General features: G+C 41.6%; 1 protein-coding gene across 2 annotated transcripts; it reads right to left on the bottom strand.

The window, feature by feature from the left end:
• Window positions 1–1,126: 1,126 nt before the first annotated feature.
• On the bottom strand, window positions 1,127–25,221 carry LOC136466745 (calcium-transporting ATPase 5, plasma membrane-type-like). Of its 2 annotated transcripts, XM_066465249.1 has the most exons (35): window positions 24,793–25,217; window positions 24,440–24,660; window positions 22,408–22,524; window positions 22,261–22,318; window positions 21,946–22,037; window positions 21,728–21,859; window positions 21,535–21,624; window positions 21,257–21,326; window positions 20,865–20,935; window positions 20,698–20,781; window positions 20,535–20,612; window positions 20,377–20,448; window positions 18,132–18,215; window positions 17,930–18,012; window positions 17,431–17,539; window positions 17,303–17,358; window positions 17,181–17,223; window positions 17,025–17,108; window positions 16,623–16,760; window positions 15,643–15,705; window positions 15,436–15,534; window positions 14,495–14,605; window positions 13,721–13,888; window positions 13,566–13,625; window positions 12,911–13,072; window positions 12,185–12,301; window positions 11,934–12,032; window positions 11,706–11,843; window positions 6,441–6,541; window positions 3,194–3,239; window positions 2,972–3,106; window positions 2,712–2,819; window positions 2,536–2,627; window positions 1,856–1,938; window positions 1,127–1,704 (listed from the first exon to the last, which is right to left on the bottom strand). In XM_066465249.1, the coding sequence occupies exons 2-35, from the start codon at window positions 24,611–24,613 to the stop codon at window positions 1,646–1,648; spliced, it is 3,276 nt and encodes a 1,091-aa protein (XP_066321346.1). In that variant the 5' UTR covers window positions 24,614–24,660; window positions 24,793–25,217; the 3' UTR covers window positions 1,127–1,645. The 2 variants fall into 2 exon arrangements, with proteins under 2 accessions (XP_066321346.1, XP_066321347.1); XM_066465250.1 differs by lacking the exons at window positions 1,127–1,704; window positions 1,856–1,938; window positions 2,536–2,627; window positions 2,712–2,819; window positions 6,441–6,541 and having other exon boundaries at window positions 24,793–25,221.
• Between the last annotated feature and the right edge of the window lie 443 nt (window positions 25,222–25,664).

The following is a 25,664-nucleotide window of genomic DNA, read 5'->3' as shown; positions in this document are numbered from 1 at the left end:
TGTCCAGTTGACGGCGACGACGTCACACCGGAGATGCCTGCGAGCTCTTCCTCGCTAGCGCCGCAGGCAGCAGCAATGTCGGTGAGGGACTCATCATCACTTGAAGGATAGTAATTGTCAGATAAGAGATAAGAACGGGAGAGGGCGTTACGGAGGCGACGAGACGCACCAGTGAAGTCGAACTTAGCCTGCTGGACACGGGCAGCTTTCTCCTCAGGGGGCTCAAAGTTTGCCTCTTCCTTCTCCTTGAACCTCATGCTCCTGCGTAGCTTGCGGGCACTGTCCTTGGCCCTCTTGCGCCTTGCACGCCTCTTCTGAGCACGACTCTCATGTTCCTCTTCAGTGTGCCCACCAGTAGAGAAAGTGGTGGGCACATACAAGCTCAGTTCGGCCATAGCAGTGGCCGTGCCTTCCTCAACTGTCATGCTCAAAGGGGTGGGCTCACTCACGTCCTGGAGCTCATGCTCAGGCACCCTGCCAACACCATACCAAGGGAGTGCAAGAGTAGGAGGTGACGCTAGGTGGTGGAGCTTGAAGCATTGGCATTGTTAGCGTTGGGATAGGGAGTGGCGCGCCTGGTATGAACAGGACGAAGGTTAGGGGTATCACTTGGAATCTCCCACTCAAGGATGGTGGCAACAAGATTTTGTGGATTGGCAGGCATCTGCGTAGGTGGGTTACTAACATGTTGGTAGATTGGAGGGGTGTGCAGAGCAGGAACAGGGCCAAAAGTGCAGTGCGAAAACTCAGGCATTGGATTGGCGTCAAGCCAGGTGCGGATAGTGTGCACCCTGGCAATAGAAGCAGGCCCACTATGATTGCGCACCAGCAGCTGCTCAGGCACTTCACGATCATGATCAAGTCGAACAACAGCACGCATAGAGGTGAGATCAAGATTGAGGAGGCAGTCAGGATCAATGCAATGGGAAATTAAAAACAAATCATAATTCCACTGGAGTTCTACACTAGTCACTAGCTATGTTTAATTTCCGGCGCCAAAGTGAAAACATAGCCTCTTGGGAATATGGATGGCCGTACCTTGTGCTTACTGCTAATCATAGTATCATGCAAAAAAATGTACCAAAAACTGCCAATAAAAACGGCTTAACAATCGCAATACATATGGCCAGTCAATTTTTTGAAATACAACTATTATGGCAAACCAAAGGCAACTCTAACAAAATCAGACAATTCATATTACAAATTTCAAATCCTTCGACCGCATCCCAGTAGCAATCAGATATCGGACTTTACACCCAACAGTGACCAGTAGAGTGTTTGACAATGTTCTAGATTGCATCTAAAAGGAAAATGATATTAGGGAAAAAGAGCTACACTCCACTCCTGCCGACAAGAAAAACTGTTTATAGTGACTTTACCAAAGGATTCTGAGACCGATTGCACAACTTGTGCAATGAACCACTGGAGGTCCTGAACTTCGTTAGGCTACAGTAAACATATTTTGTTTACATACAGTGACTTCAAATTCTAGATCACGAGTCAGCGAGGATGTACCGATTGCTGACTACAGCCATAGAATTCATAGCCAGGGAGCAAGGTAGCATGGTTAGAAGAAATCAGCACCCTATGTGCACCAACACTATTTCAGCATCTGATAATTTCGAAAAGTTGCCCAAGAACAGCTTCACGCCCGTGATAATGCTATTCTGTCATCCTGAGTCTGTTGTGCTGCACTCTCACCACCTGCACATTAAGAGGCCCGAAGGTTACATATTTATTAAGTATAAAATAATGGCCGTTCCAATAAATAAGCAACATAAGAAGCAAACTGCAGCTGATGCAGATGCACTACAGTCCCAATATCTAACAAAAAAAGAGTAGGTGAGATCCTTACTTTTAGGCCAACACCTTAAGATGAGATCCTTCAATTGAGTCCTCGGAACTGGAATGAATTTTCCAACAAAAGCCAAGGGCCAACTGCATGGCCAGGCAATAGTTAATTACAAGCAAGCTACAGTCAATCCTCTAGGGCACCTATCAGAAATTAAATCTCATCTGTTTTAAATCATAGAAAATTATATGAAACTAAAATGCCAGAAGCCGCCAATGCCGAGCTAGATGACCGGAGGTTGCGGCTGTGGATCAGGACAGCAATGCTGTTGTATGAAAAGAGGAAAGAGAAGGATGTAGTGGACTCCAGAGGAGGAAGGGAAGAGACCAGGATGCTGAGGTTTGCCCCAATCCTCCTCCCTGACATGAACTTTTTTTAAAACGAATCTGACACGAGGTTATAGCTACAAATTGTTCCCATCATAATAATACACAATAGGGACATCACCTGCCAACATAAGCAAAAACCACCAGCAACACTGGGTTCAAAATTAAAATGTAACTGGTGGTACAAGTTCAGGAATAGGATGTCTGATCTTTTATATCTGGTGGTCGCCTTGTCGGATGGATGTTGCCCAAAAGTTCATGAGGCTATTAGATCTCTCCATCAAATTATTTTAGAAAGCATAGCTGATCCTTACAAAAAAAAAACTTAAGGTTATTAAAGTGGAAAAAGTATCTTACCTTAGAAAAGCAATAACTACAGAAACAAGCCAAAGCTTCCAGTTGAGTCTCACTGTCGATGTAAATTTCCCGAGGAACTCAATAATTATCACCTGACATAAAAAAGGCATGCCAGCAAGTGTTATGTACTTAAAATCCTAAATTTATTGCTAAAACTATCTAAAACCCCTTCATACCTGCATCACGACAGTTATGCTCACTACTGCCAAGAAAAGATGATTTCTTGAAACTCCGGCAAAGATGTTCAGTTCTTCTGGTTTACGAGAATTGACCTCATTAAACACCTATTGGGAAATGTGAAATCAAGGATTCGAGGTTCGTCAATTCCCAGAATGGTTTACGCATATGCTAGTGGTTACTAACATATTATATCCCTTGCTTCGAATGAAGAAAATCTAAGAATAAAAGAGAAATCAGTTGTCCAAACAATTGTTACCTGACACAAGACAAATGTGTTGAATATAAGTGTATTTTTCACTTTACTGGAGTGATCTAGTGTGTCATGAGTCAAATGCAAAAGATCCCGACCCTTAAAGTTGAGAGTCAGAAGAACAGCAACTTGAAAGACAGCCTGTGGTTACATATAAACATCAATATTTATCAAAAGGTAGTCCAGTCACAGTTTACAGTTAGGCAACATCTGGCAGGACCTCAATACCTGAATAAACAAGTTTCTCCACATGATATTAGGCACAAGAGGTTCTCTGCATCAAATGCACAAGAATGTTAGCCATTTAAGCATATACAACAAAAAATTATGAAAAAAAATACAATGAATCCTTTAGTTTTAAATTAATCTGAAATGCAAATAATATAAAGAATATGCTATTTCTTGGGTGATTCCTTCACCAGGAAATTACATTTTCAATGCAGGCACAACATAACCTTAAGAAAGATGTGTCAAGCTAAATGGTGATGCTCAGTAAAAGGTTACACAGACCCTGATGAACCAGTAACAGGTAATAAAAAATAAAAATGACAAATAAAAATAAGTACTAACAATAAACACATCATTAGAAAAACCCGACCAACCTAGGAGTAACTAGGTGGCATTGTAAATAAGAAGAAATAGTCACCCAAATTTGAGCCAAAGATGACTTGTGTTAAGGTATAATAGTCAAGGGTATTACTGTAATCATCTAGTCTAGGGTTTCCCTCTTGTGTCTCCCATATACTCTATATATAGTCCCTATTGGGCCTCAATATTATCATCCAGTTGAGTCTCTCTTTATTCGTAACAGAACCTAGGTGGGAAGGGTGTACAAACACAACTAACATAAATAAACATAAAATAACCACTACATTCTACTCTCTAGTCTCTACTTCATGAAAAAAGGAGGCATTTGATAAGGCAGCTGGCAGGACCTCCAAAACTGAACTTCAGCAACTAGCTTCTTTCACATCACATATAATACTCCCTCCAGTTAAAACTTTAAAATACTTTGGCGTTTTGGACAGAGAATCTTCGATATCTCTGAATGCTATTTTCTACTGAAATATGTGTAAACTTTAATAATTTTATGAGAAGAGCATCTCCAGCAGTTCCCCAATACTCCCCCCAATAATTTTATGAGAAGAGCATCTGAACGCTATTGGGGTAGCCCAACATTGTTTTTCAGATTTATTGGGAGAGATGCTACAGCAGATCACCAATAATGCCCCCAATACGTGGGACCTAGCTGTCAGATTCTTCTTTCTACTCTCTGCCCATCGCACGCTCAGATCCAGCGCCGCCACCCCGCACAGCGACCATGCAACCCCCACCCTGGGATTGAGGCCACCGCCGCTCGCCAGCTCTCGCGGTCTCACCCCCGCCATCGAACCATGTTGCAGCCATGGCGCACAGCGAGCTCCGGTGCGAGTAGAGAGGTGGAAAAAGTGGTAGTTACTGTGGGGCCTGTCTATTGAGGGAGATGCAACTCCCCCTTCATTTGAGGGGAGATGGGCAAGATACTGGTGGCCACCAAAAAAAGGGAGGGCTAATGGCTATTGCGGGGCTGCTGGAGAAGAAAAAGTGAGCTATCTCCCCCAATATGACAGTTTTATGGGGATGAGGGGTGGGATTGGGAGACTGCTGGAGATGCTCTTATGGAAGTTTCACAAAATTGACTTGATTGAATATTATCCAAGACGTCTATGTTTGTGACCAGAGAGAATAATTAAAAAAAAGGCATACCCAGTGCAGAGAGTTCCCGCTCTGTGCGGGGTCTGGGGAAGGGTGTCAGTGGCAAGCCTTACCCTCACCTATGCAATGCGAGTAGACTGCGACTCGAACCCGGGACCTTCCGGTCACAGGCGGTAAGACTCTACCGCTTGCACCAGGCCCGCCCTTCACCAGAGAGAATAATTAATTGTAATAATATGGAGTATTAATCATTTTTACAGCTTGGTACAAGCTTTCACAGGTCAATGATTTTCTTTGATATATGAATCAATCAGCACCATTCTGGGTAACTTCACCTAATGTAGAACCAAATAAAGTAGGGACTAATCTTGACATGTGCAGACGCCTTACAAACTGAGTGAAGCAGGAGTATTTAACAACCTTTATTAGGAGAAGAGAGCTTTGCAACTAACCATTATATTAGGCAAAATTGCCTCTATAACACTATGCACTATCCATGAACAGGTTTGCTAGCATACCACCTCTACAAACCCAGGTTGGTATTCTAGCACTCCATAGTTCCAAGTTTTTATCTTTGCTAGCACTCCATGAAGCCGGTCGTCTTCCTCCCCTCCTCATTTGCCATGGCGGAGCCCTCCCTCCCTCGCCCTCTCTCTTGTGGATGTGTACATGGTGTTGGGCCTCAACGTGGGACACTCCTGGTGGATGTGGTCATGGTGCAACATGTCCATGAACGCAGCACATGACTAACACAGACCATGGAGCCACAGGACGCATTGCTGCCCATGGCAACAAGCGGTAGACAGGTTTGCATGAACGATTGAGCTCACCGCTAGGGGACCCCAATAATGAAGATGCGCCTCAACGAACATGCCCTCCCTGATACTCTCCCTGGGCCTCAGTCTCTTTCAGCACATGAAGCCAGCATAAGCTTGGTATGAAGCCAGAGGCAATGAGTTCGGAGGAGCCTACGATATGTGTGGTGAACTGGTGAACAGAGGGTAGGTAGATGGAAGGTTGAAGGCAGAGGGAGGTGGACAAGGAACTGGGAATAACTGTGGAGATGGAGGAAATAATGGTGAGAGGCGCCACGTCCAAACCTGAGCCATTGGTATTCAATTCTGTTCACGATGCTATGATGGGGGAAAAACAAGGAAGTAATTAAGGAGTGCTAAAATAGCAAACTGGCTTTGAAGAGTGGTATGCTAGAAAACCAGATTGTGGAGAGTGCTTTTGCAGCAATATTGTCACCATGTTATTGTAGGTTGATTATTGAAAATTTTGAAACATAAACGACTAACTGCTAACTGAAAAAAATATGATATTTGCAGAAGAATAAAGTGCAGATGCAGATTTTGTGTTAGATCTGTTTGTTTGGTTGCCTGCATTAGTTTACATCCAGGATTGTGCAGTGCAGCTTATCCATGTTTGGTTGACTGCAAAGGCCCTTATGCAGGTTTGCATAGTATTCATAATAAGCCCAATGCTGCATTAGCTAGTACGCTAGAACTGGTCATATAAGCCAATGCATGCGCCTTGCACAAGCTGATGAGGTCCACAAAAATAGATTCTCACCTCCCCACCTATACTAGAACATTGGGGTGACCACATGCAACGCAACATGATGTAACCAACCGAAAGTGCAGAGGACAACCAAACACCAACATATTGCATTTATTTATGGTGGATTGGGTTATGCTGCATAAGGCCTAATGCAGGCTAAGCCTAGTGGAGGAAACCAATCACACCCATAATGATTCAAAAGGAAAAGACTTCTAACCTGCGTCCAACAGGTGGCCGCCTCATAAGTTGATCAGTTGGTGGTTCAGTAGCCAAAGCAAGAGCACCAAGTGTGTCCATGATGAGATTAACCCAGAGAAGCTGCATAAGAAACAAAAGGAAGCTAATATTTGTTGGTGTCCAATTTTAAAATAAAAGCTTAATACTTTAACTACACTTTGTTCATTAACAACTTGGTTTGGTCCATGGCAAGTTGGCAATATTATTTTCACATTGACATTTATTTCTAAGCCATGGGCTTTATAATGCATTACTAAGGAGTTCACTCTAACACACAAAGATGATCTACATTTTTTGGAGACATGAGGGGAGTGGAGTAACTCCGCCTATGGTGGGGCGCCTTTGGTATCCCATCCTAGCAGGTCCCAAGCCCTGGTAAAGGAGGAGGGTTGTGTTAGGCGCAGCGAGCCAATGTAAAAACTTAGCCACTTTAATGGAGATGAAACCTAAAAGAATCACGTTGGGGCGTAACCCTCTTAGCGACGCGCCATGTCGGAACCCAGATATGGTGTTAAATGAGCAAGGGCCGGGTCGTCACCCCCGTGACGCGCCGTGTCGCGATCTAGACACGGTGTCAAGTGAGCAAGGATCGGATCGTCGCATCCTTATTGGCGCGCCACATCGGCGCCCGGGTGTGGTGCAAAATGAGCAAGGGTCTTCACACCTACCTCGGCGGGTGCGAAAGATAAGGAAGCTAGTCGAGCCAACTAGGATCCGTTTAGGTAGCTAGAATGTAGGGTACCTTACAGGTAAGTTAAGAGAGTTAGTGGACACAACGATTATGAGGCGTATAAATATCTTATGCGTCCAAGAGACTAAATGGAAGGGACAGAAGGCGAAGGAGGTGGACAATACCGGCTTCAAGCTCTGGTACACAGGGACAATTTCAAATAAAAATGGAGTAGGAGTTTTGATTGATAAGAGCCTCAAGGATGGTGTGGTGGAGGTGAGAAGACAAGGGGATAGGATCATCTTAGTTAAACTTGTCATTAGTGATATGGTCTTAAACGTAATTAGTGCGTATACCCCCCAAGTAGGTTATGATGAGAGTGCTAAACAGCTTTTCTGAGAAGACTTAGATCGCTTGGTTAGAACTGTCCCTAGTAGCGAGAAGCTCTTTATAGGAGGTGATCTTAATGGCCATGTAGGTACATCAAGTGCAGGTTTCGAGGCGGTTCATGGGGGTTTCGGATATGGTAGTAGGAATCAGGAGGGAGAGAAAGTCTTAGACTTCGCCATAGCTTTTGATCTGATGATAGCTAACACTTTTTTCCGTAAGAGACAGTCCCATTTAATGACCTTTAGTAGCGGCCAGTACTCTAGTCAAATCGACTTTGTCCTTACAAGGAGGGATAAACGAACATGCGTGGACTGTAAGGTGATACCTAGAGAATGTGTGGTCACTCAACACAAGTTGGTGATGGCTGACTTCCGCTTTCTGATGCAAGCTCATGGAAACAAACAAGCTAGGGTTGCTAGAACGAAGTGGTGGAAATTTGAAGGGGAGGCATCAAAGGTCTTTAAGAAAAAGATCATTGAAGAGGGCCTTTGGAATGATGAAGACGATGCAAACAGCATGTGGGAGAAGATGGCAACATGCATTCGGAAGGTTGCTTCTGAGGTGCTTGGAGTGACCAAAGGGAGCGGATACGACTCGAAAGACACTTGGTGGTGGAATGAAGATGTGCAAAAGGCTATTAAAGAAAATATGGAGTGTTATAAGCGCTTGTATCATGACAGGTGTGCAAACAACATAGAGAAGTACAAAGTGACAAAGAAGACTGCAAAACGAGCGATGAGTGAGACAAAGGGGCGGGCCTATGAGGACTTTACCGACATTTGAGTACGAAGGAGAGAAGGACATTTATAGGATGGTTAGTGCTCACGATAGGAAGACAAGGGACTTCAACCAAGTCAAGTGCATAAAGGATAAGAGGGAGTGAGAACGAGAACACCACCATTCAAGGGGCGGGCCCATCGCTTTGTGCGGAGGATTCAAGAATCGGAGGTCAGAGAAGCCTTGAAAAGGATGAAAGGAGGCAAAGCGATGGGCCCTGATGGTATCCCAATCAAGGTGTGGAAATGTCTCAGGGATATAGCTATAGTATGGCTAACCAAGATGTTCAACAATATCTTTCGATCAAACAAGATGCCTGAGGAGTGGAGAAGAAGCATATTGGTACCAATATACAAGAACAAGGGAGAAATCCAAAGTTGTACTAATTATCAGGGAATTAAATTGATGAGCCACACTATGAAGTTATGGAAGAGAGTCATCGAGCAGCGCCTGCGAAGAACGACGCAGATATCAACAAACCAATTTGGTTTCATACCCGGAAGGTCAACCACAGAAGCAATCTTCTTAATAAGACAGGTTATGGAGCGGTTTAGAGAGCAGAAGAAGGACCTCCACTTGGTTTTCATCGACTTGAAGAAGGCTTATGACAAGATACCAAAAAATGTTATGTGGTGGTCTTTGGACAAACATAAAGTCCCATCAAAGTATGTGACCCTCATCAAGGACATGTACATAAAGTCCCATCAAAGTATGTGACCCTCATCAAGGACATGTACAACAATGTTGTGACTAGTGTTCGAACAAACGATGGTAACACAGATTACTTTCCGATTAAAATTGGACTTCATCAAGGGTCAGCCTTAAGCCCGTAGCTCTTTGCCTTGGTAATGGATGAGATTACCAGGAACATACAAGGGGATATCCCTTGGTGTATGTTGTTCGCTGATGATGTAGTATTAGTGGACGAAAGACAGGCGGGAGTAAATAGAAAACTAGAGTTATAACGGCAGATCCTTGAGTCTAAAGGTTTTAGATTGAGCAAAACTAAAATCGAATACATGAGATGCGACTTTGGCGGAGTTGTACAGGAGAAGAGAGATGTGAGTTTGGAAGGTCAAGTAGTGTCTAAGAAGGATATCTTTTGGTATCTGGGATCGATGCTACAGAGGGATAGAGATATTGATGCAGACGTTAGCCATAAAATCAAAGCAAGGTGGATAAGTGGCGACAAGCTTCTGGCATTCTCTGTGACAAGAGGGTACCACAAAAGCTAAAAGGCAAGTTCTATAGAACGGCGATTAGACCGGCTATGTTGTATGGAGCAGAATGTTGGCCTACAAAGATTCGACATGTTCAACAACTGAGTGTTGCAGAAATACGTATGTTGCGATGGATTTGCGGTCACACAAAAATGGACCGAGTTCAGAACGATGATATACATGATCGCCTAGAGGTAGCACCAATTGAAGAAAAGCTTGTTCAACATCGGTTGAGGTGGTTTGGCCATGTCCAAAGGAGACCTCCAGAGACACCAGCGCATTGTAGAGTCCTAAGACAAGCTAATAATATGAGGAGAGGTAGAGGAAGACCGAAATTGACATGGGGAGAGACAATAAAAAGATATTTGAAAGCTTGTAATATACCTAGAGATCTATGTTTGAATAAGAGTACTTGAAAAGCAGCTATTGAAGTGCCTGAACCGTGACTTGGAGCTCTTGGTGGGTTTGAACTCTAGCCTATCCCAACTTGCTTGGGACTGAAAGGCTATGTTGTTGTTGTATGAGGGGAGTGGAGTGTTTACTTCTAAATCCATTTACAGAACCTATTTTTTTGGTTCAATAACCTTTGAGCCTTGGCAACGGTTTTGGTCCTCCGAGATACAAGATATTTTTATGGACGGCGATTAGAGATAAGTGCTGGACTGCAGAACGGTTAAAGACAACTCCCTATCCCGAGCAATGTATTATTTATGACCAAGACTTCAAGAGGAGACAGTGCAGCATATCCTCACTAATTGTGTTTTTGCTAGGCAATTTCGGTATAATTTACTAGCCCCTCTTGGGCTTGAGTGCACTGTACCTAGAAGGAACGAGAAGAGCTTCACTGAATGGTGGAGACAAGCAAACAAAAAAGTCGTGAATACCCAAAGAAAAGGTTTTAACAGTATGGTGATCCTAGGAGCATGGACCTTGTGGCTTCAAAGGAATAGAGGTTTTGACGTTGTGATTCCTTCCCTAGCAAGGGCACATCATTCCTTCAAAGAGGAAGTGAGTCCATGGTGCTTTGCTGGTGCTCGAAAACTTCAGGATCTATTTTTCATTTTTTTGGGTCGTGGACGTGGAGAGATGCTAGAGTGTCTAGAAAGGCCAGTTCCTTGCGACCTTCTCTTGTCTCATAGGTGAGGCATAGAGGTTGCATTGTATGGGATTTCTATCCCCTTTCTTTCTCTCTATATAATATCAATATACACAACTCTACTGTGTGTTCGAGAAAAAAAAACACATTACTCAAAAAGAAAAGATGTTATTCCTAATAGTTACTACATCACATTTGTGCATATATCTTTAATAGCTTAGCTTTGGATTACATGTCTGCAACTAATTCCTGTTTACACATAAAGCACTTGATTCACCTAGTAAAAGAATAATAAAATAATAGCAGGATTTGGTTCAGGTTAGTAGCACAAAATGGAGAGCAACAAGACAAGACCAAGTGTATAATGCTAACAACCACATATTGCAGCATGCAACATTGCAACCATTTATAATAATTCAGGAAACTGCAAGATGGGCTGTGTCTTCGCTCGACAAGTTTGGACCCTGATTTTGCAACAGTTAGGGCTGCTGCAGTTGGCACCACAACCTACTGTGACTCGTTTCTCGGGGTGGTGGAAGAGATCAATTGCAGCTGTCCCCAAAAAAGCGCATAAAGGCCTCAACTCCTTGATAATTTTGGTGGCATGGGAGATCTGGAAGCATCGCAACTCTTGTGTCTTTGACAACAAGAGGCTAAGCGTTCAGGAGGTCATTAGGGCTGTTAGCTCGGAGGGAGGTCTCTGGTGCTCGGCTAGTCGGCTGGAGCCTCTAAACTCCAGGAGCTTGTTCTCAGGTCATGGCCTGCTGGAGCTTAAAGCTCGGAGGCATTTGGTCGTTTCTGCTGTTATTGTGGCGAGTCTGTAACTTGGTGTCCAGGGTGTGGGGTGTGTGAGTTGGGTCTCTTAAACCCGTGTAACATTTTTCTACCTTAATGAAATGATGCACAGTTCTCCTGCGCTGTTCGAGAAAAAAAAAAGAAATCAGGGTGCAGCAAGAGTAAGTTATCTCTTGGTATTCAGAAATCGGTTGCAGTTAAAAACTTAAAATATCAATATAACCACACTAAATATCTTATTTAGTATAGCTATAGCAGTAATTGTTTAAAAAACATACTACAGATGTTTATACAAACCTGAACAGCATTTAGAGGAACATTTCCTGAGGAAACAGCAGCAACAACATTGATGACAAGAGCTGCAACATTTACGGTAAGCTGGAACTGAATAAACTTTTGGATATTTGCATAAACAGAGCGACCCCAGCGAACCACCTATAATATAAAACAAATGAAGAACATATAAGAAAACGCTGTATTAGGTGCATATTATCAAGATCGTTAGATTCTAAAAATATGCCAAACCTTCACAACAGATAAAAAATTGTCATCCAGAATAATTATGTCTGAGCTCTCTTTAGCTACTTCTGTTCCTTGTATGCCCATAGAAAGACCAATGTCTGCCTGATAAATGGGAGTAATGATAAGATTGAGAAGGAGAAGAAAGAAACCTCACCATGTTAGTAGTACCGCATTACCAAATAGTGCATCATATAATCACATGCATGGCGAATTCTTGTATTCATTTATAATATGAACTCCCAAATTGAATGTACCTCATGCAATGCAGGAGCATCATTTGTTCCATCACCAGTAACGGCTACAACATGGCCTATTTTCTTAAGAGCTTTTACTAGGAGAAGTTTGTCATTAGGAGAAGATCGTGCCATCACCTGCAATGTATTGTTGATAGATCTTAGTCCCAGTAGAACAGTCAATAGCAAGAGCACATAATGAACAATATAAAGTGTAATCCAAGGACTAAACACAGAACACCTGTCCATTTACATGATGAAATAAAGAGTCAAAAACTGACTCGACAAAACCAGCTAGCAAGCTAAATGAAACTGAAAACGGTGAACATTTTGTATCTAGGTTTGTGGAACACAGATTCAGTTGTTTCAAATTTTCATATTTTTTATCTAGCAATTACAATAGTGCATGAGATATTGTAACAGAATGACAGAACATAGGATATCAGAAGTTAAGAAAAGGGACATTAGCAGTCATACTAGAGGAACAGTAGCAATCACAAGAACCAAGCTTAGCAATGACACAAACACCACACCACACTCAAATATCCTTGACTCAAATCAACCCAAACTAAATTATGTTGCATAGTACTACCTCCGTGGCTCCGTCCCAAATTATAGGTCGTTTTGACTTTTATAGGCACATAGCTCTTGTTATGCACCTAGATATACGCTATGTCTACTAGAAAAGCCATAACGACCTATAATTTGGAACGGAGGGACTTTCAAACACAAATGAGTTAGACTTACAGAAATCTTGCCGGCAACATTCTCCCTTTCAGTATCATTATAAGCACGGAAAACTCTTCCCTCTATTATAGCTTGTGCAGATGCCTCTGAGTCATCGAGTATTCCACACTCAAGTGCTATTGCTTTAGCTGTCTTCAGATTATCTCCAGTTACCATTCGTACCTATTTATTTAGAAGGAATTTAGAAACCACAGAAGCCAGGCTAGATTCGTGATGACTTCACACTTCAGTAATGCAGACAAAATTTTAGAAAAAGTTAACATGGCCAACATTCATGTGCTTTCACAACCACTAAATACAAATAAACAGCTTTTGTATCTAGAGATAATAGAAAAATACCCATGGTAGGAGATCCACTTTACCAAGTACCCATGTTAGAAGATTCATTCACTTTACCATTTTGAATTGCATCTCAAAACAGAAAAATAAAATTATCAAACATCATACTGAGCTAACCAGTAAAAGAATACAAATTCATGAAAAAACCTTATGAAAGCTGGTTTTCTAACATGGGTATTATATGATGAATAATATTTAATAATGAAATACTATGCAAGAAACCTCAGCACACTTTTTTCTGAGACAGATATGGCTTGTCTTATTTCGAACAATCCTCAAACATTTGCTTAGGCATGAATGCAACACAAATGCACACCTCAACACCAGCCTTTTTGCACAGTTCAACAGCATCTCTTACTTCAGGGCGACAAGGATCCTGCAAATAAACAGGGGAAACTCAGCAACAAGCAAGGGCTACAAGAGCTAGAACAAGCAACATAATTCAACACTTGCAAGTTCATGAGCATATACCTTCATCCCTATGATTCCAATAAGAGTCAATTCATTATCTGGCAATTGCCAGTTGATTCTTTGCTCCTCACTTGGAACATCCTTAAGATCAAGATTTCGATAAGCAAAAGCAATACATCGAAGACTTTGCTCAGCCATATCTTCTATAAGTTTGTTGAGTTGATTAGCCTGAAAGATCGATGTGGAAATGAGAAGTGTCAAAATACATCTTCTATTCTCAAATCTGCAATTATAGGGTTATAGCTTTCCAGGGTCGTTCCCAAGATGATTTTTTACCATGTTTTCCTTACATGTCCCGCAAAAATACTTATCACGTTTAAGATTGCAGCCTTCGAGGCATATATTTGACCAATAGTTTCTACTAGAATATATTCTTAAAATCCTTCAAATTTATAAGATTTTGCAAATATTTTTCAATAAAATTCTACACATAATATAATTTGCATCTTGCATGTTTTCAAACTAAACAATTTCTAAGCTATTGATGTTTGTGTTTTTTAAGGTTTAACTAAATATTGTCCTACGACATGTTTGACAGGGGATTAGTTTGTTTAAGGTTCGACTAAAATCTTGTCCCAAACGACATATTTTTATGACTTGGAACAGGAATAGCTTAAAGACCATCCCAAGAACTATTAACCTGACGAAGGCTCGGCGTGAAGCTATAGTCTTCTATATGTGTGCCTTGGTTGTTCTTGTACAGGATCCTAGAATGAAATCTATTTAGGAATGGAGGGGGCAAGTGGGTAAGCCTGTAGGGACCAGTGTTTCTACCTTATCAGGTGTCATTTCATGTGTTGAGCCATCCACATCGAGCCAACTTGTGCACAAGGAAAGAACAATTTCAGCAGCTCCTTTCCAGTGTACATGAACATTCGAATCTCTCTGAAAATGGCACATGAACAAGATTACTGCTCCCTTCACTGGAATTAAGTGCCTCCGGAATGCTTTGGGTCAACAGATTTCAAATTTGAACAACAGCACGTTCGGAATTAAGTGCCTCCGGAATGCTTTGGGTCAACAGATTTCAAATTTGAACAACAGTACATTTGGGTACTAGATCTTCAATATGAAAACAATGAGTACATTTGTATCAAGAATACTTCAACAGTGTCATATTATTAAGCACGGATAAATGACAAAGGATGGTTGAGAAGAGACAAGCAATCTCAATATATAAGATGCAACATTTTATCCTAAAGTAATATTTGGAACTCAATCAACATACAGAAACAGAGCTACAAAAAAAAGAGAGTAAATTTCAGAATATGTTATCGTTTTAAGTTATATGTATTATGTAGCCTTGTACTACCTCTGTCCACAAAAGAATGCAATTGTGGGAAGCGTGCCGGTCAAAGTAGCTAATGTTTGACTAACTTTATAGTAAATAGTATTAGCATTTATATCTCCAAGTAAATTTATTATGAAAATATATTCTATAACCAATCTAATGATACTTATTTTATATCATGAATGTTAGTGCTTTTTTTATACAAATTTAGTCAAAGTTCAAACTGTTTGACTCCTCGAAAAGTGAGAATTGCATTCTTTCGTGGACGGAGGGAGTATTTAACAAAGTCTCAAAATAATTCATCCACACAGAAAGCTGGCATCAATCATTTCAGGACACCAAAAAGCAGGAATAATGTAATAGTAAAACAGAGCTCAAACAAACAATAAAGACAAAGTGAAAAAGAAAATGCAGATGGAATTACCGCAACCACTGCAACTCCAGCGCGCTTTTTTTCAGAGTTGAAGGGAGAGACATGAATTATAGAAGATCGTGATCTCTCCTCCGCAAATTTCATACGAAGCTATGAGGTACCAGCAGGGTAAGGAAAAAATGTAGTTATCAGAAATGAAATTAAATTTTAACAATGTCACCAGAAATAGAAGTAATTTTTAATAGCTAATAAACTTACATCAAGACCCCAAGATAGGATAGCCTTTTCTGTTGGTGAACCAGTTACCTCGACGCTACCATCCTGATAAGCCACAATTTAGGACATTATAGAGGGGATACAAATACGCAAATATGATATTTTATATCAGAAGAATAGACCACTCTAAGTAGCATCAATGATAACAGAAGCAGTAAAGATATTGACATACACAGAGACCAAGTAGCTAAGAATTTAGATATGCCAAACTTATAAGACAAAATCACAAAATACATCCAGAATAACCATTTCATCAGTTTCAACAGTAATCAAACTGAAAATTTTAAAAACTTAAGTTCCGGCACCCACCAAGGATGGTCCCCTCAAGTTGCCAGGCATCTTTGTTGATTAGAGATTTTGATTAAACCAATTTGGTGGGCAAAGCCTTTTGCCGTATCACCAGTCATTTCCTTAAAATGGATAAAAGGATCTCTCTTTTACGGACATGAACTGACTCCCAAGTCCTACGTAGCCTATCTCCACTTTACTAAGCCACATATCTCTTACTTCCCAAATAAATAGATTTTTTTTTTTGGCGAACACGCAGGAGAGCTGCATATCATTATATTAAGAAGAAAAAGGTTTGTAACCCATACACCAAACAACCAGACACACACCAACGAAAAAACTACATGCTCGCCTGTAAAATTAAAACTTTCCCAAATAAATAGATAGAAACCCAATTAACTGGCCATTGATCTAGGAACTATTCATTTAGATTTTTTTTCTCAAACACGCTGGAGAAAAACTAAATGAGGACAAAGAAATCCATCCCCCTACACCCCCAGACACACCCATTGAAAAAAAAAAGTTTGTGTGTAGTGTTCGTGCGACAGTGCCACAAAATCAACAGCCCAAATTAAAAGATGAATACAAAGTAGCTGCAACTGTCTTACAAAATTATTTCATAAAGAACTATCTAAGTTCACCTTTGTAGTTGTGTGATGAGAACATAACATTACCTGTGCCTCAAACACACTGCCTGAGGTATTCTGTGCAATTCCTTCAAGTAGAAGTGAGACTACAGTAGGTGCCAGTTTATCAACATTACCAGCAGTTTGCAGCTTTACTTCACCGACAATCGATTGCACAACAGTCATCTTGAACAACAAAAATTCCCAGGGTCAAATAATCACAAAACCAGAGGCAATTTACTACTCCCTCTGTTCGAAATTATAAGATGTTTTGGCTTTCTAGATACATTGTTTTTGCTATGCATTTAGACATACACTTTGTCTAGATACATAGTAAAAGACATGTATCTAGAAAAGCCAAAACATCTTATAATTTAAAACAGAGAGAGTACATAGTATCAACTAATAAAGAATAAGTACAAGGCCCATTTCAAAACAAAAACAACTAACCAGGTTCAATGTTAATGTACCAGTCTTGTCACTACAAATAGTTGTAGCTGAACCCATTGTTTCACAGGCAGAAAGCCTCCGCACCTGAATTGACATGCTTAGCAACATGTGATAACTGGAAGAATACATCATAAACTAATCTGGAGAAATATGTACCAGTGCTTTGTCGGCCATCATTTTTTGCATGGAATAAGCCAGACTGATGAAATGGGAAAAGGACATTGAGAAATTAAAATAAAATAGAATATTAAAGAAAACGCCAGAATATATTAGCTCACGTTAGTGTGACAGCCAGCGGTAAGCCCTCAGGTACAGCGACAACAACAATAGTTACCTAGATGATTCAGCAGTATAAGATTTAATAAAAAAAAAAATCTACAATGTACTAAAAACAGCCACTACATACCGCAACAGTTAGCATCTTTATTGAACCAAATATTGCAGATTTCGCACTCGTGTGCCTCTTAACAAACTGAACAGAACCATCTGAATTTGTAGTATGTCCTGTAAAATATCTGGAAGCAAAGAGAAAAAAAATTCTAATTTGACATATATACAGCGGATTTACAGCAGAAAAAAAAAGATCTGCAGTATGTCGTCATTTTGAGCCCTATAGGATAAAACTATGGGGAGAACACGAAAAGGGAAATAATAAGTCTGATGCTGTTTGTCTCGCTCTCACATATAGATCAGTTCATAATGAGTCATAGGTCATTTCTAATAGATATGGAACATTATATTGTCAGTGGTGTCTGCAATATGCTTTGTAGTGCTTTAGCAGTTCCAGAATACTAAAAGGACAAAAAAATAGTGTTGTGAATCAGCGTGACAGCCTGCCCTTCAACTGTAGGGTTACCTGAGCTATTCGAATTTTAATCATCAAGACTTACAGATATTGTTATTACCTTGCAAAGAGGACTACGAGGACGATAGCAGCAACAGAAAGCCCTACGATACCTATGAATGTTGCTACTCCATTCAACCGCACCTTAAAGAGAAAAGATAAACCCATGAAGTACACCATAAAATGTAAGCAAGGCTTCAGAGTATCATAGCACAATGCACAATTCCTGATCAAATCATCAGTGAAAGATAAAAGGGTGAAACCTGCAGAGGAGTTTCTTCGTTGTTATCTTCTGAAATACTGGCCATTAATAAACCCCATTCGGTGTTAAGGCCAACTGCCGTTACCTGCAAAGAACTGGAAACGTTCATATACACAAAACATCCATGCCTTATCGCAAAGCCTGTTAATAAGGACATTTCTTAAGGGTGTCACGAACTAACTCGCACTATTAATTACTCTAGCTGAAAGTGTAATCCTTTGTACAATCTACAGCAATAATTAAAAGTCCATATACACACCAATGAACAACAGATATGGAATGGGTGTATTTTGCTAGGTTTAGTTTTACATCGGAAGTTGATGGTGGCGGATCACAACATATAAGTCAGGGGTGTTATATATTTGGTAGTTAGGATTGTAATCCGATATTGACATATGTATACAGGCGAGGGAACTTGCTCCCCAAGTCAGAAGTCTCTGTACTTTATATATACTGCCTGAGAGGCTCAATACGATCTATCCCACACATAATACCCAATCTACGACACTCTCAGGGGGCAACCCTCACCTATCAAGACTAGTATTTTGGGCAGAGTTAAGCCTAAGGCTTTGTCTGGTTGTGGAATCTGATGGGCCTGGGACTGGAAGGGCGTCTAAAACAATGAAACCAATGTTTTAACCTTTAAGCATGAGCACCCTACTATGGATTTCGTTGGCGATTATGCACCATGAATCCAATGGAAGGCTATTTTGTCCACACCAGCAATGAGGTCTAGTGGTCTATTAGGGCCTAATCAGTTAGAATTGGACTGCATGAGTAAGCAAAAAAGTAGGTCATTAAATCATCGGCAATTTGGCAAACGTGATTGCAGGGTGCAAGAAAGGCGCTAGGAGAAATACCGAAGGAGGACTAAATGCAGATGGCCAAGCAGGGGAAGCAGAGCTAAAGTGATGAATCAGCAAGGGAGCTGCTGCCGAGCCATATAGCAAGTTAAGGTAGGAATTGGAATGCTAGAGGAAGGGAAATGGGATACCCAGGGGAGGAGGGGGGGGGGGGGGGGGGGTATAAAGGGAGGAGGGGGGTGTAAATAAACAGCAGTGACCTAGTAATGTGGGAGTCCTGTAAAGGGAGGAGGGGGGTGTAAATAAATGGGATACCCAGTGTCACCAAGAACGTGGTACAGGTACAATGCCACATTCATCATCCGGGGAACAGGGGAACAATTTTGTCTTAGCCTTGGCAAAACCTATCTTAAATAGTGTTCCATGTTCCTCAACAGCTGCTGATTTTGAACTCGTCCGAATGTCCAGGTTCTTCAAATGGTAGAGGAATGACATTTGTGGTGTTTGGCCGGTGCTTCTGCTCCTCAGGAGCTTATCCTGACCAAGCAGGTCATGATCAGGCTTTTTATTTTTGCAGTGGCGCAAATTTCATTTTAGCTATGGATTAGTGTAAGTAGGGTGTGTTGGGAAGGTTTGTTCTAGCCCTCACATTTGTAAGATTTCCTTTCTTAATAAAATGACAAGCGGCTCTCCTACGTTGTTCAAGAAAAAAAATGTTCCTCGACCCAATCGACCTAGGAACTTGGTGACTACAGAATTTTTTTTTTTTTTTTGAAAATGGAAGAGAACTTCCCGCCTCTGCGTGTCCGCACACAGCGACTACAATATTACATAGTTGGTATTGTTGATGTATCAGGGGAACAAGAGATGCAGAAATCCTGAATGACAGAGTCTATTGTCAAATTTCCAGGTGACTACAGATATAGGATACCCCTTTGACAGAGGCCGGCCTTCTTTCTCTTCTTGGAAAAACCTCTTCTGTGAAGAGGCCAAACTTCAGGCTTTTAGAATGAGAGATGATAAACGTGTAGCTTTTTTCCTCTGTTTAGATCTCCTCTCTTAGGCCTCCCTGGTTTTTGGCCTGCGGTTCCCTTCACGCCGTGGCTACCTAAGCCCTCCGGCTGGTTGGTTTGTTGTTATTTCTCTACCTTTTGTACAGGTTCCTGATTTATTTAATAAAATCCTACAGTGGGGCTTCCCCTGCTGTATTTCCCGTTCAAAAAAAAAGGGATACCCCTTTGTAATTGTAAGTTGTTAAGGTATAATAGTCAAGGGTGTTAGTTCTTAACACAAGTGAGCCACTGGAAATATTCTCGGGAGTGGGTAAACATACACTTAAACAATACAAATTGAGCCTAGCCACTTTTTCTTCAAGAACATTTAGTTTTCAGAACAAAATAGAAAAATAAGCAAGGAGTAAGGAGGCAAAATACAATCACTCACCAACATGGTACCAAAACCATCAGCAACTTTGCATCCAGCCATTAAAAAGGGTGACTTCTGATCCTTCATAACCTAACAGAAGAAGCATTGTTTAGTGTGTCTGCTAACCATTGGGAAACTGATTCTAGGTAGAGTGTAAACTGTAAAATGTGGCCTACAATCTTGCTTTCCCCAGTCATACTGGACTCATCAATGGCAAGAGAATGACCGCTGGTTACAACACCATCAGCTGGGACCTAAAAATGCCATTTCGATACGATTATAATGTCAGGAACACAAACATTAGCCATAAATCAAAGCAAGACATATTTGCTTCCTTACCTGATCACCGATTTTTAAAGCCACAATATCACCAACTACAATATCAAATATTGATACTTGAATCCGTCTACCACCCCTAATAACCTGAACAACACAGAATGATGAAATTAAATTAGAGTGCTACAATCTATTGACCCAAACTTGTATGGTAGTTTCCTTTCACAAACCTCCACTTGTATGTTTTGCTTCTCCTCATTGAGGTGTTGGAACTGCAGTGATTGATTGTAGTCACTAACAGCTACCACAATAAGAGAAGAAAATAGTTAGGGGTGGAACTTTTATTCTCAATAGAAAATCGTTTAGCAAAGGCGAAAAACAAGCACTAAAAAAAACTATACAGAACCTGGAAGCATATCAGTAAGGATTCAATCCTGCACACTACAAACATATTACTGAACGTAAGGATAATAACGAATCTGGATTCTATCTCCCAAAATTACAGCGTTTACTCAGAAAATTCAAGAATAAGTGAACCCATGATTTGCATCATCCTATTGTATTATGTTGCTTAGAGCATTAATGAATATAGAGATTAGAGGGTAAAAAACAAGCATCATACCAGTAACGACTATCACAAGAAAAACCGCAAATGCAATACTAGTGCCATCATACCAGCCTTCTTTGATACCCTGGTGAAACCCTTGTAGTTAGAACTAATAAACAAAACATATGTTTAAAAGCATAACTGTATAGGTAAAGTGATCAACAAAAACATTGTTTCTGAAAGCTTATATAACAGACTTCAAATCATAAGCAGATAAGCATCAATAGCAAATGATCAACAAACGATAGCATAAAAGGAACATGAAAAACATATGATAGACTAAAGGAATTGACCTCAGTTGCAATGCCCAGTACTAGAGAAATTACTGCAGCTATGATAAGGATAACTAGCGTCATGTCCTGGCAGGCCTCCCAAAGAAAAACCTGTAGAAATAGAACCACCCCCACCAAAAGAAAAAAAAATGTTAACTGTTAAAGCAATAGCTTTAATAGAGTAATCACAGTTAAATCGGGTAAGGAAGCTTGCCCAAAAGCTCCTTCCTTTCTTGCGAGGATATCTGTTAGGCCCAAAAGCATTTGCCCTGCATGCCAAATCTGCCTCATCGCCATGAATTCCCTTCTCTAGGTTGGTTTTCAGTAAATTTGCGAGCCCTTTGACCTAATTTTCAAAGAAGACAGGCATGCCTTAATTGGCTGTCCACAAGTTGGAGACTCAAATTTACTTTCAAAGATAATGATACATGCCCCTCCATATTCTTGCAGAGCAGAATAATTATGATCCCTAGTCATCACTGTCAGCTGCTCCTCTCCAATTCCAACCCCCCGCGGGAGAATTTCTGCATAAAAAGAACACTAATGAAGTATTACAAAAGTAGTATTGCCATTTTTGCACAACTATAGATAAATATGCCGTTAGGTCCTCAACTTAGTAGCAACCAATCCTTGACAAAGATGTTGATCATGTGGACAAATGTCACCGATAATTACAACTAAGATATTGACACTTGTACTCTCCGTGAAACCTAAAACTAAAAGGCATCTATTATCCCAAACAGTTACCTGGTAACTCTGTGTCATGATTCTGCTTTTCCCCAGCCTCTTTGAATAGTAAAGCGGCCTGATTGCATTCGAACTCAAATCCATCAAACGAAAAAGGTGCAGCATTGTATAAAAATGCATTAAAGGAACATAAGATAGAATGAATACCCGTATGACTTGGGCATGGGCCCTTATCTTCCTCCTTATCTGTTCCTTCTCCTCCTCCTTTTTTAGGTCAAGCGTGTATCTGAATCGTCGAGAAGCATTGAGGACAAGTGCAGCTTGCTGCCAAAGGAAAAAAAAAACACAATAAGAAAGTGTAAAAATTAGTGAACAGATAAAAACAGTTAAGACTGCATGTGCAGCAGCAATAGTTGAAGTAATTATTGGAAATTTCAGAACAAGCATGTCCGAAGCACAGGAAACCATGCATGAACTAGTTAAGATTTTTGTTTCCCTCAATTGTTGTTTGTTAAAAATAAGAAGGTACACCCTCTTCTCTTAAAGACAAGGGTGTTTCAATGTGTTCTTTGTTATTAGAATCTGGGCGGTCCAGCTATTTCACAATCAATCTAAATTGGCCATATGCCCAAAGCAAATGATATCGCTATAACATAAAAAAAGGGCGTACCCAGTGCAGAGAGCTCCCGCGCTGTGCGGGGTCTGGGGAAGGGTGTTAGTGGCAAGCCTTACCCTCGCCTGTGCAATGCGAGGAGACCGCGACTCGAACCCGGAACCTTCCGGTCACAGGCGGTAAGACTCTACCGCTTGCACCAGGCCTACTTTGACTCTCTAAGATTCTTGGAATGACTTATAATTTGAGATGGAGGGAGTAGTCATTACAGTAGCTGTCAATGTCATATCTTGGAGAGCGTGAAAGTCATTAACATCAAACAAAAGGAATGGAGAGTGATTTACTGTTAGTCAGCCACAGTACCACATTCACATTGGTTGAATTATGTGGCAACATGGTGGATTTGAAGCACTAGAATTCAGGCCAAGGACATTACAGCAATTTTCTTCATGGATGAACACCATAAATACCATATGCTTCATCCACAGAGAAAGCTCCATTTCTTGAGAAAGAATGCTAATGCCAATGTTAACAAATGAAATCAACTAGCTAACCCTGGAGTTATTTCAGCTCTTCAAGGCAATTCAATCATTTGTTTTAGAAACTAGTACAGTAAATTGCATTTTTCTTTCAATGGAGGACGTATTAGAGATGGTGAATGGTCATAGGTGGATTTTGTTGTGTAAACTGTCAACTCCTACAGTTTCTTATTGTATTCAATCTAAAGATATGTGAGATAGTTTTGTTGTGTCATCTCCTATGGTTGCTCTGCCCCAGATTGTATCCATTCTAAAACTTTCGATTTTTATCTGAGTGAAATGCACTGGGGTTCTTAAACTTTTTCTAGATTCCCACTTAGGTCCATAAACTCTTTATGTATCAAAAAGAAAATTAAGGACCCAGAGCCTGAGTCTATGGAACTAGATGAGAATTTGGGAAAAGTTAAGGACCGTGGTGCATTTTACTCTTTATCTTAGTATTAACCAGAAGCAATGCTGTATTTACTTCAGGTATCAAGTCCACCCAATAGACTAATCCAATATACAGATAAAAAGGGTGTCACCAAATTATGACTTAATAATCCTTGCTATTAGTTCACAACACATGCACTTGGACCAAAGGGCTAAGGAGGCATTGGGATGCTATGAGGGCTGTGAATTTTAAGTATCTCATTAGGAAACAAAAGCAACAGTGTGGCATCCGGCAATACCCAAAGAAAGCCAAATTTTAGACTTACCAGTGCTAGTTCATCTCACTAAATTTTCTTTTGGGTAATCACAAAATAAGATTTGGGTTGGGTGATGAAGTGAATTGGAATGAGCAGTCAAGGTTTACAACATTCAGTGGTACTAACAATAATGTCCTAAACTAAATACCTCAATGTATGCTTCGCTAAATCAGACATCAACACATACATTAATAATTATAATCTAATTCTAATAATAGCCAAAATTCCGCATCAGACCAACACTTATATTTAGTAATGCGGACAAAACTAAACCACATTACCCAGAATTACAGAAAGCGGCTACAACAAAGCAGGCACTCAAGTCAGCGTAGCAGAAGGTAGAGGGCACAGCACAGCGAATTCAAAATAGTGGCCGGGACTGGGGGTCAGGTACTCACCCTCCAGCGCCGCAGCCGCTCGACGGGGGCGCGCTTGGCGGGGATGTCGAACGGGTCGGCGTCGGGACCACGCACGTCGATGCCGAGCACGTCGGCGCAGTCGTCGTCGTCGATCTCGTCGCGGCGACGCTGGTACCGCCCGGGCGACGCCTCGAGCGCCTGCCCCCCGGCCATCGCTGCGCCGCTTGCTCAGGAGAGATGACACCGCACCCCTCCCCGATCTGCAGCCACATTCCGCGCAAGCACATCAGTCAGCAAACCTCGAATTCCGAGAACCCCACTAACGAGCGGGAGCGCCCGCGCGCGACGAGCGGGAGCGCCCGCGCGCGGCGAGCGGGCGGTACGGCAGCCACCTCGGGGCGGGCGGGCACGCGCGCGCGGTGACAGCTACAGCGCTCCGGCGACGCAGCGGGTCGCCGTGGCGGGAAGGCGAGGGGACGGGAGGGAAGGTGGTGTAGTGGGGGAGAACCGGAGAAGGCGTGCGGCGGAGGAAACGAAGCGGGCGGGGGTCCAAATCGGGCGCTTGTCTCGCTCGCTTTCCCGTTTCCGCGTTGCTTCCTCGCTCGTTCCCCTGCTTTTTTCGTGCTTCACGCTCCCGGATCCTCGCTTCCTCTTTTCCTTTTGCCGCTGCTGCGCTTTAAACGCGCAGGTCGCGGCGGGGGCGAGGTTTGGGTGACGGATCGGTTTCCTTTCGAAAGTGTTTCGGCGGGCGCGGGCGCCGGGAGAGAGAAGACGAGACGAGAAAGTAAGCCGGCGAGGGAGACGGGGCCCGCCGGCCCACCCGCACAGGAACCACGCCGCTGGCGACTAGACTTTTGGTGGGAGACGCTTAGGCCTCGTTTGGATATAGGAATTTCAAAGAAAATTTATAGGAATCCTATTTTTTTTGGTAAGGGTTCCAGAAATACTGTTTGGAATAAACTTCAACAGTAAAATAAAGGAAAGTTTCCTACTCCATTCATTTCACGGGAAACAAAACATCCAGTCCAAACCAATGGATTCACGAAGACCGAGACAGCAAGAGAAGAGAAAAAAAAAATAATGTTACTTCCTACGTTTTTTCTGTGTTATGGATTCCTGCGTTCCAAACACCCCTTCTAGTTATTTTCTACGTTTTTTCTTTCCTCTGTTTTACCACTACACACTCACCCAATTTCTACGTTTTTTCCTATTCCTGGCTGTTTTTATTCCTGCGTTCCAAACAGACCCTTAAAGAGTCCAGTCG

The sequence above is a fragment of the Miscanthus floridulus genome, chromosome 7 (assembly GCF_019320115.1).
Source record: "Miscanthus floridulus cultivar M001 chromosome 7, ASM1932011v1, whole genome shotgun sequence".
Lineage (NCBI taxonomy): Eukaryota > Viridiplantae > Streptophyta > Magnoliopsida > Poales > Poaceae > Miscanthus > Miscanthus floridulus.
Note: the sequence above shows the minus strand (reverse complement) of the source record. Positions and strands in the feature narration are given on the sequence as shown.

Bases quoted from the DNA above. Each gene is read 5' to 3' on its own strand.
- LOC136466745 (XM_066465249.1), bottom strand. From the start codon at position 24,613: ATGGCCGGGGGGCAGGCGCTCGAGGCGTCGCCCGGGCGGTACCAGCGT. The intron at 15,535-15,642 runs GTAAGTTTATTA...GGTACCTCATAG, and splicing joins TCCTATCTTGGGGTCTTGAT to CTTCGTATGAAATTTGCGGA. The intron at 11,844-11,933 runs GTTTGGCATATT...TTTATATTATAG, and splicing joins ATTTTTTATCTGTTGTGAAG to GTGGTTCGCTGGGGTCGCTC.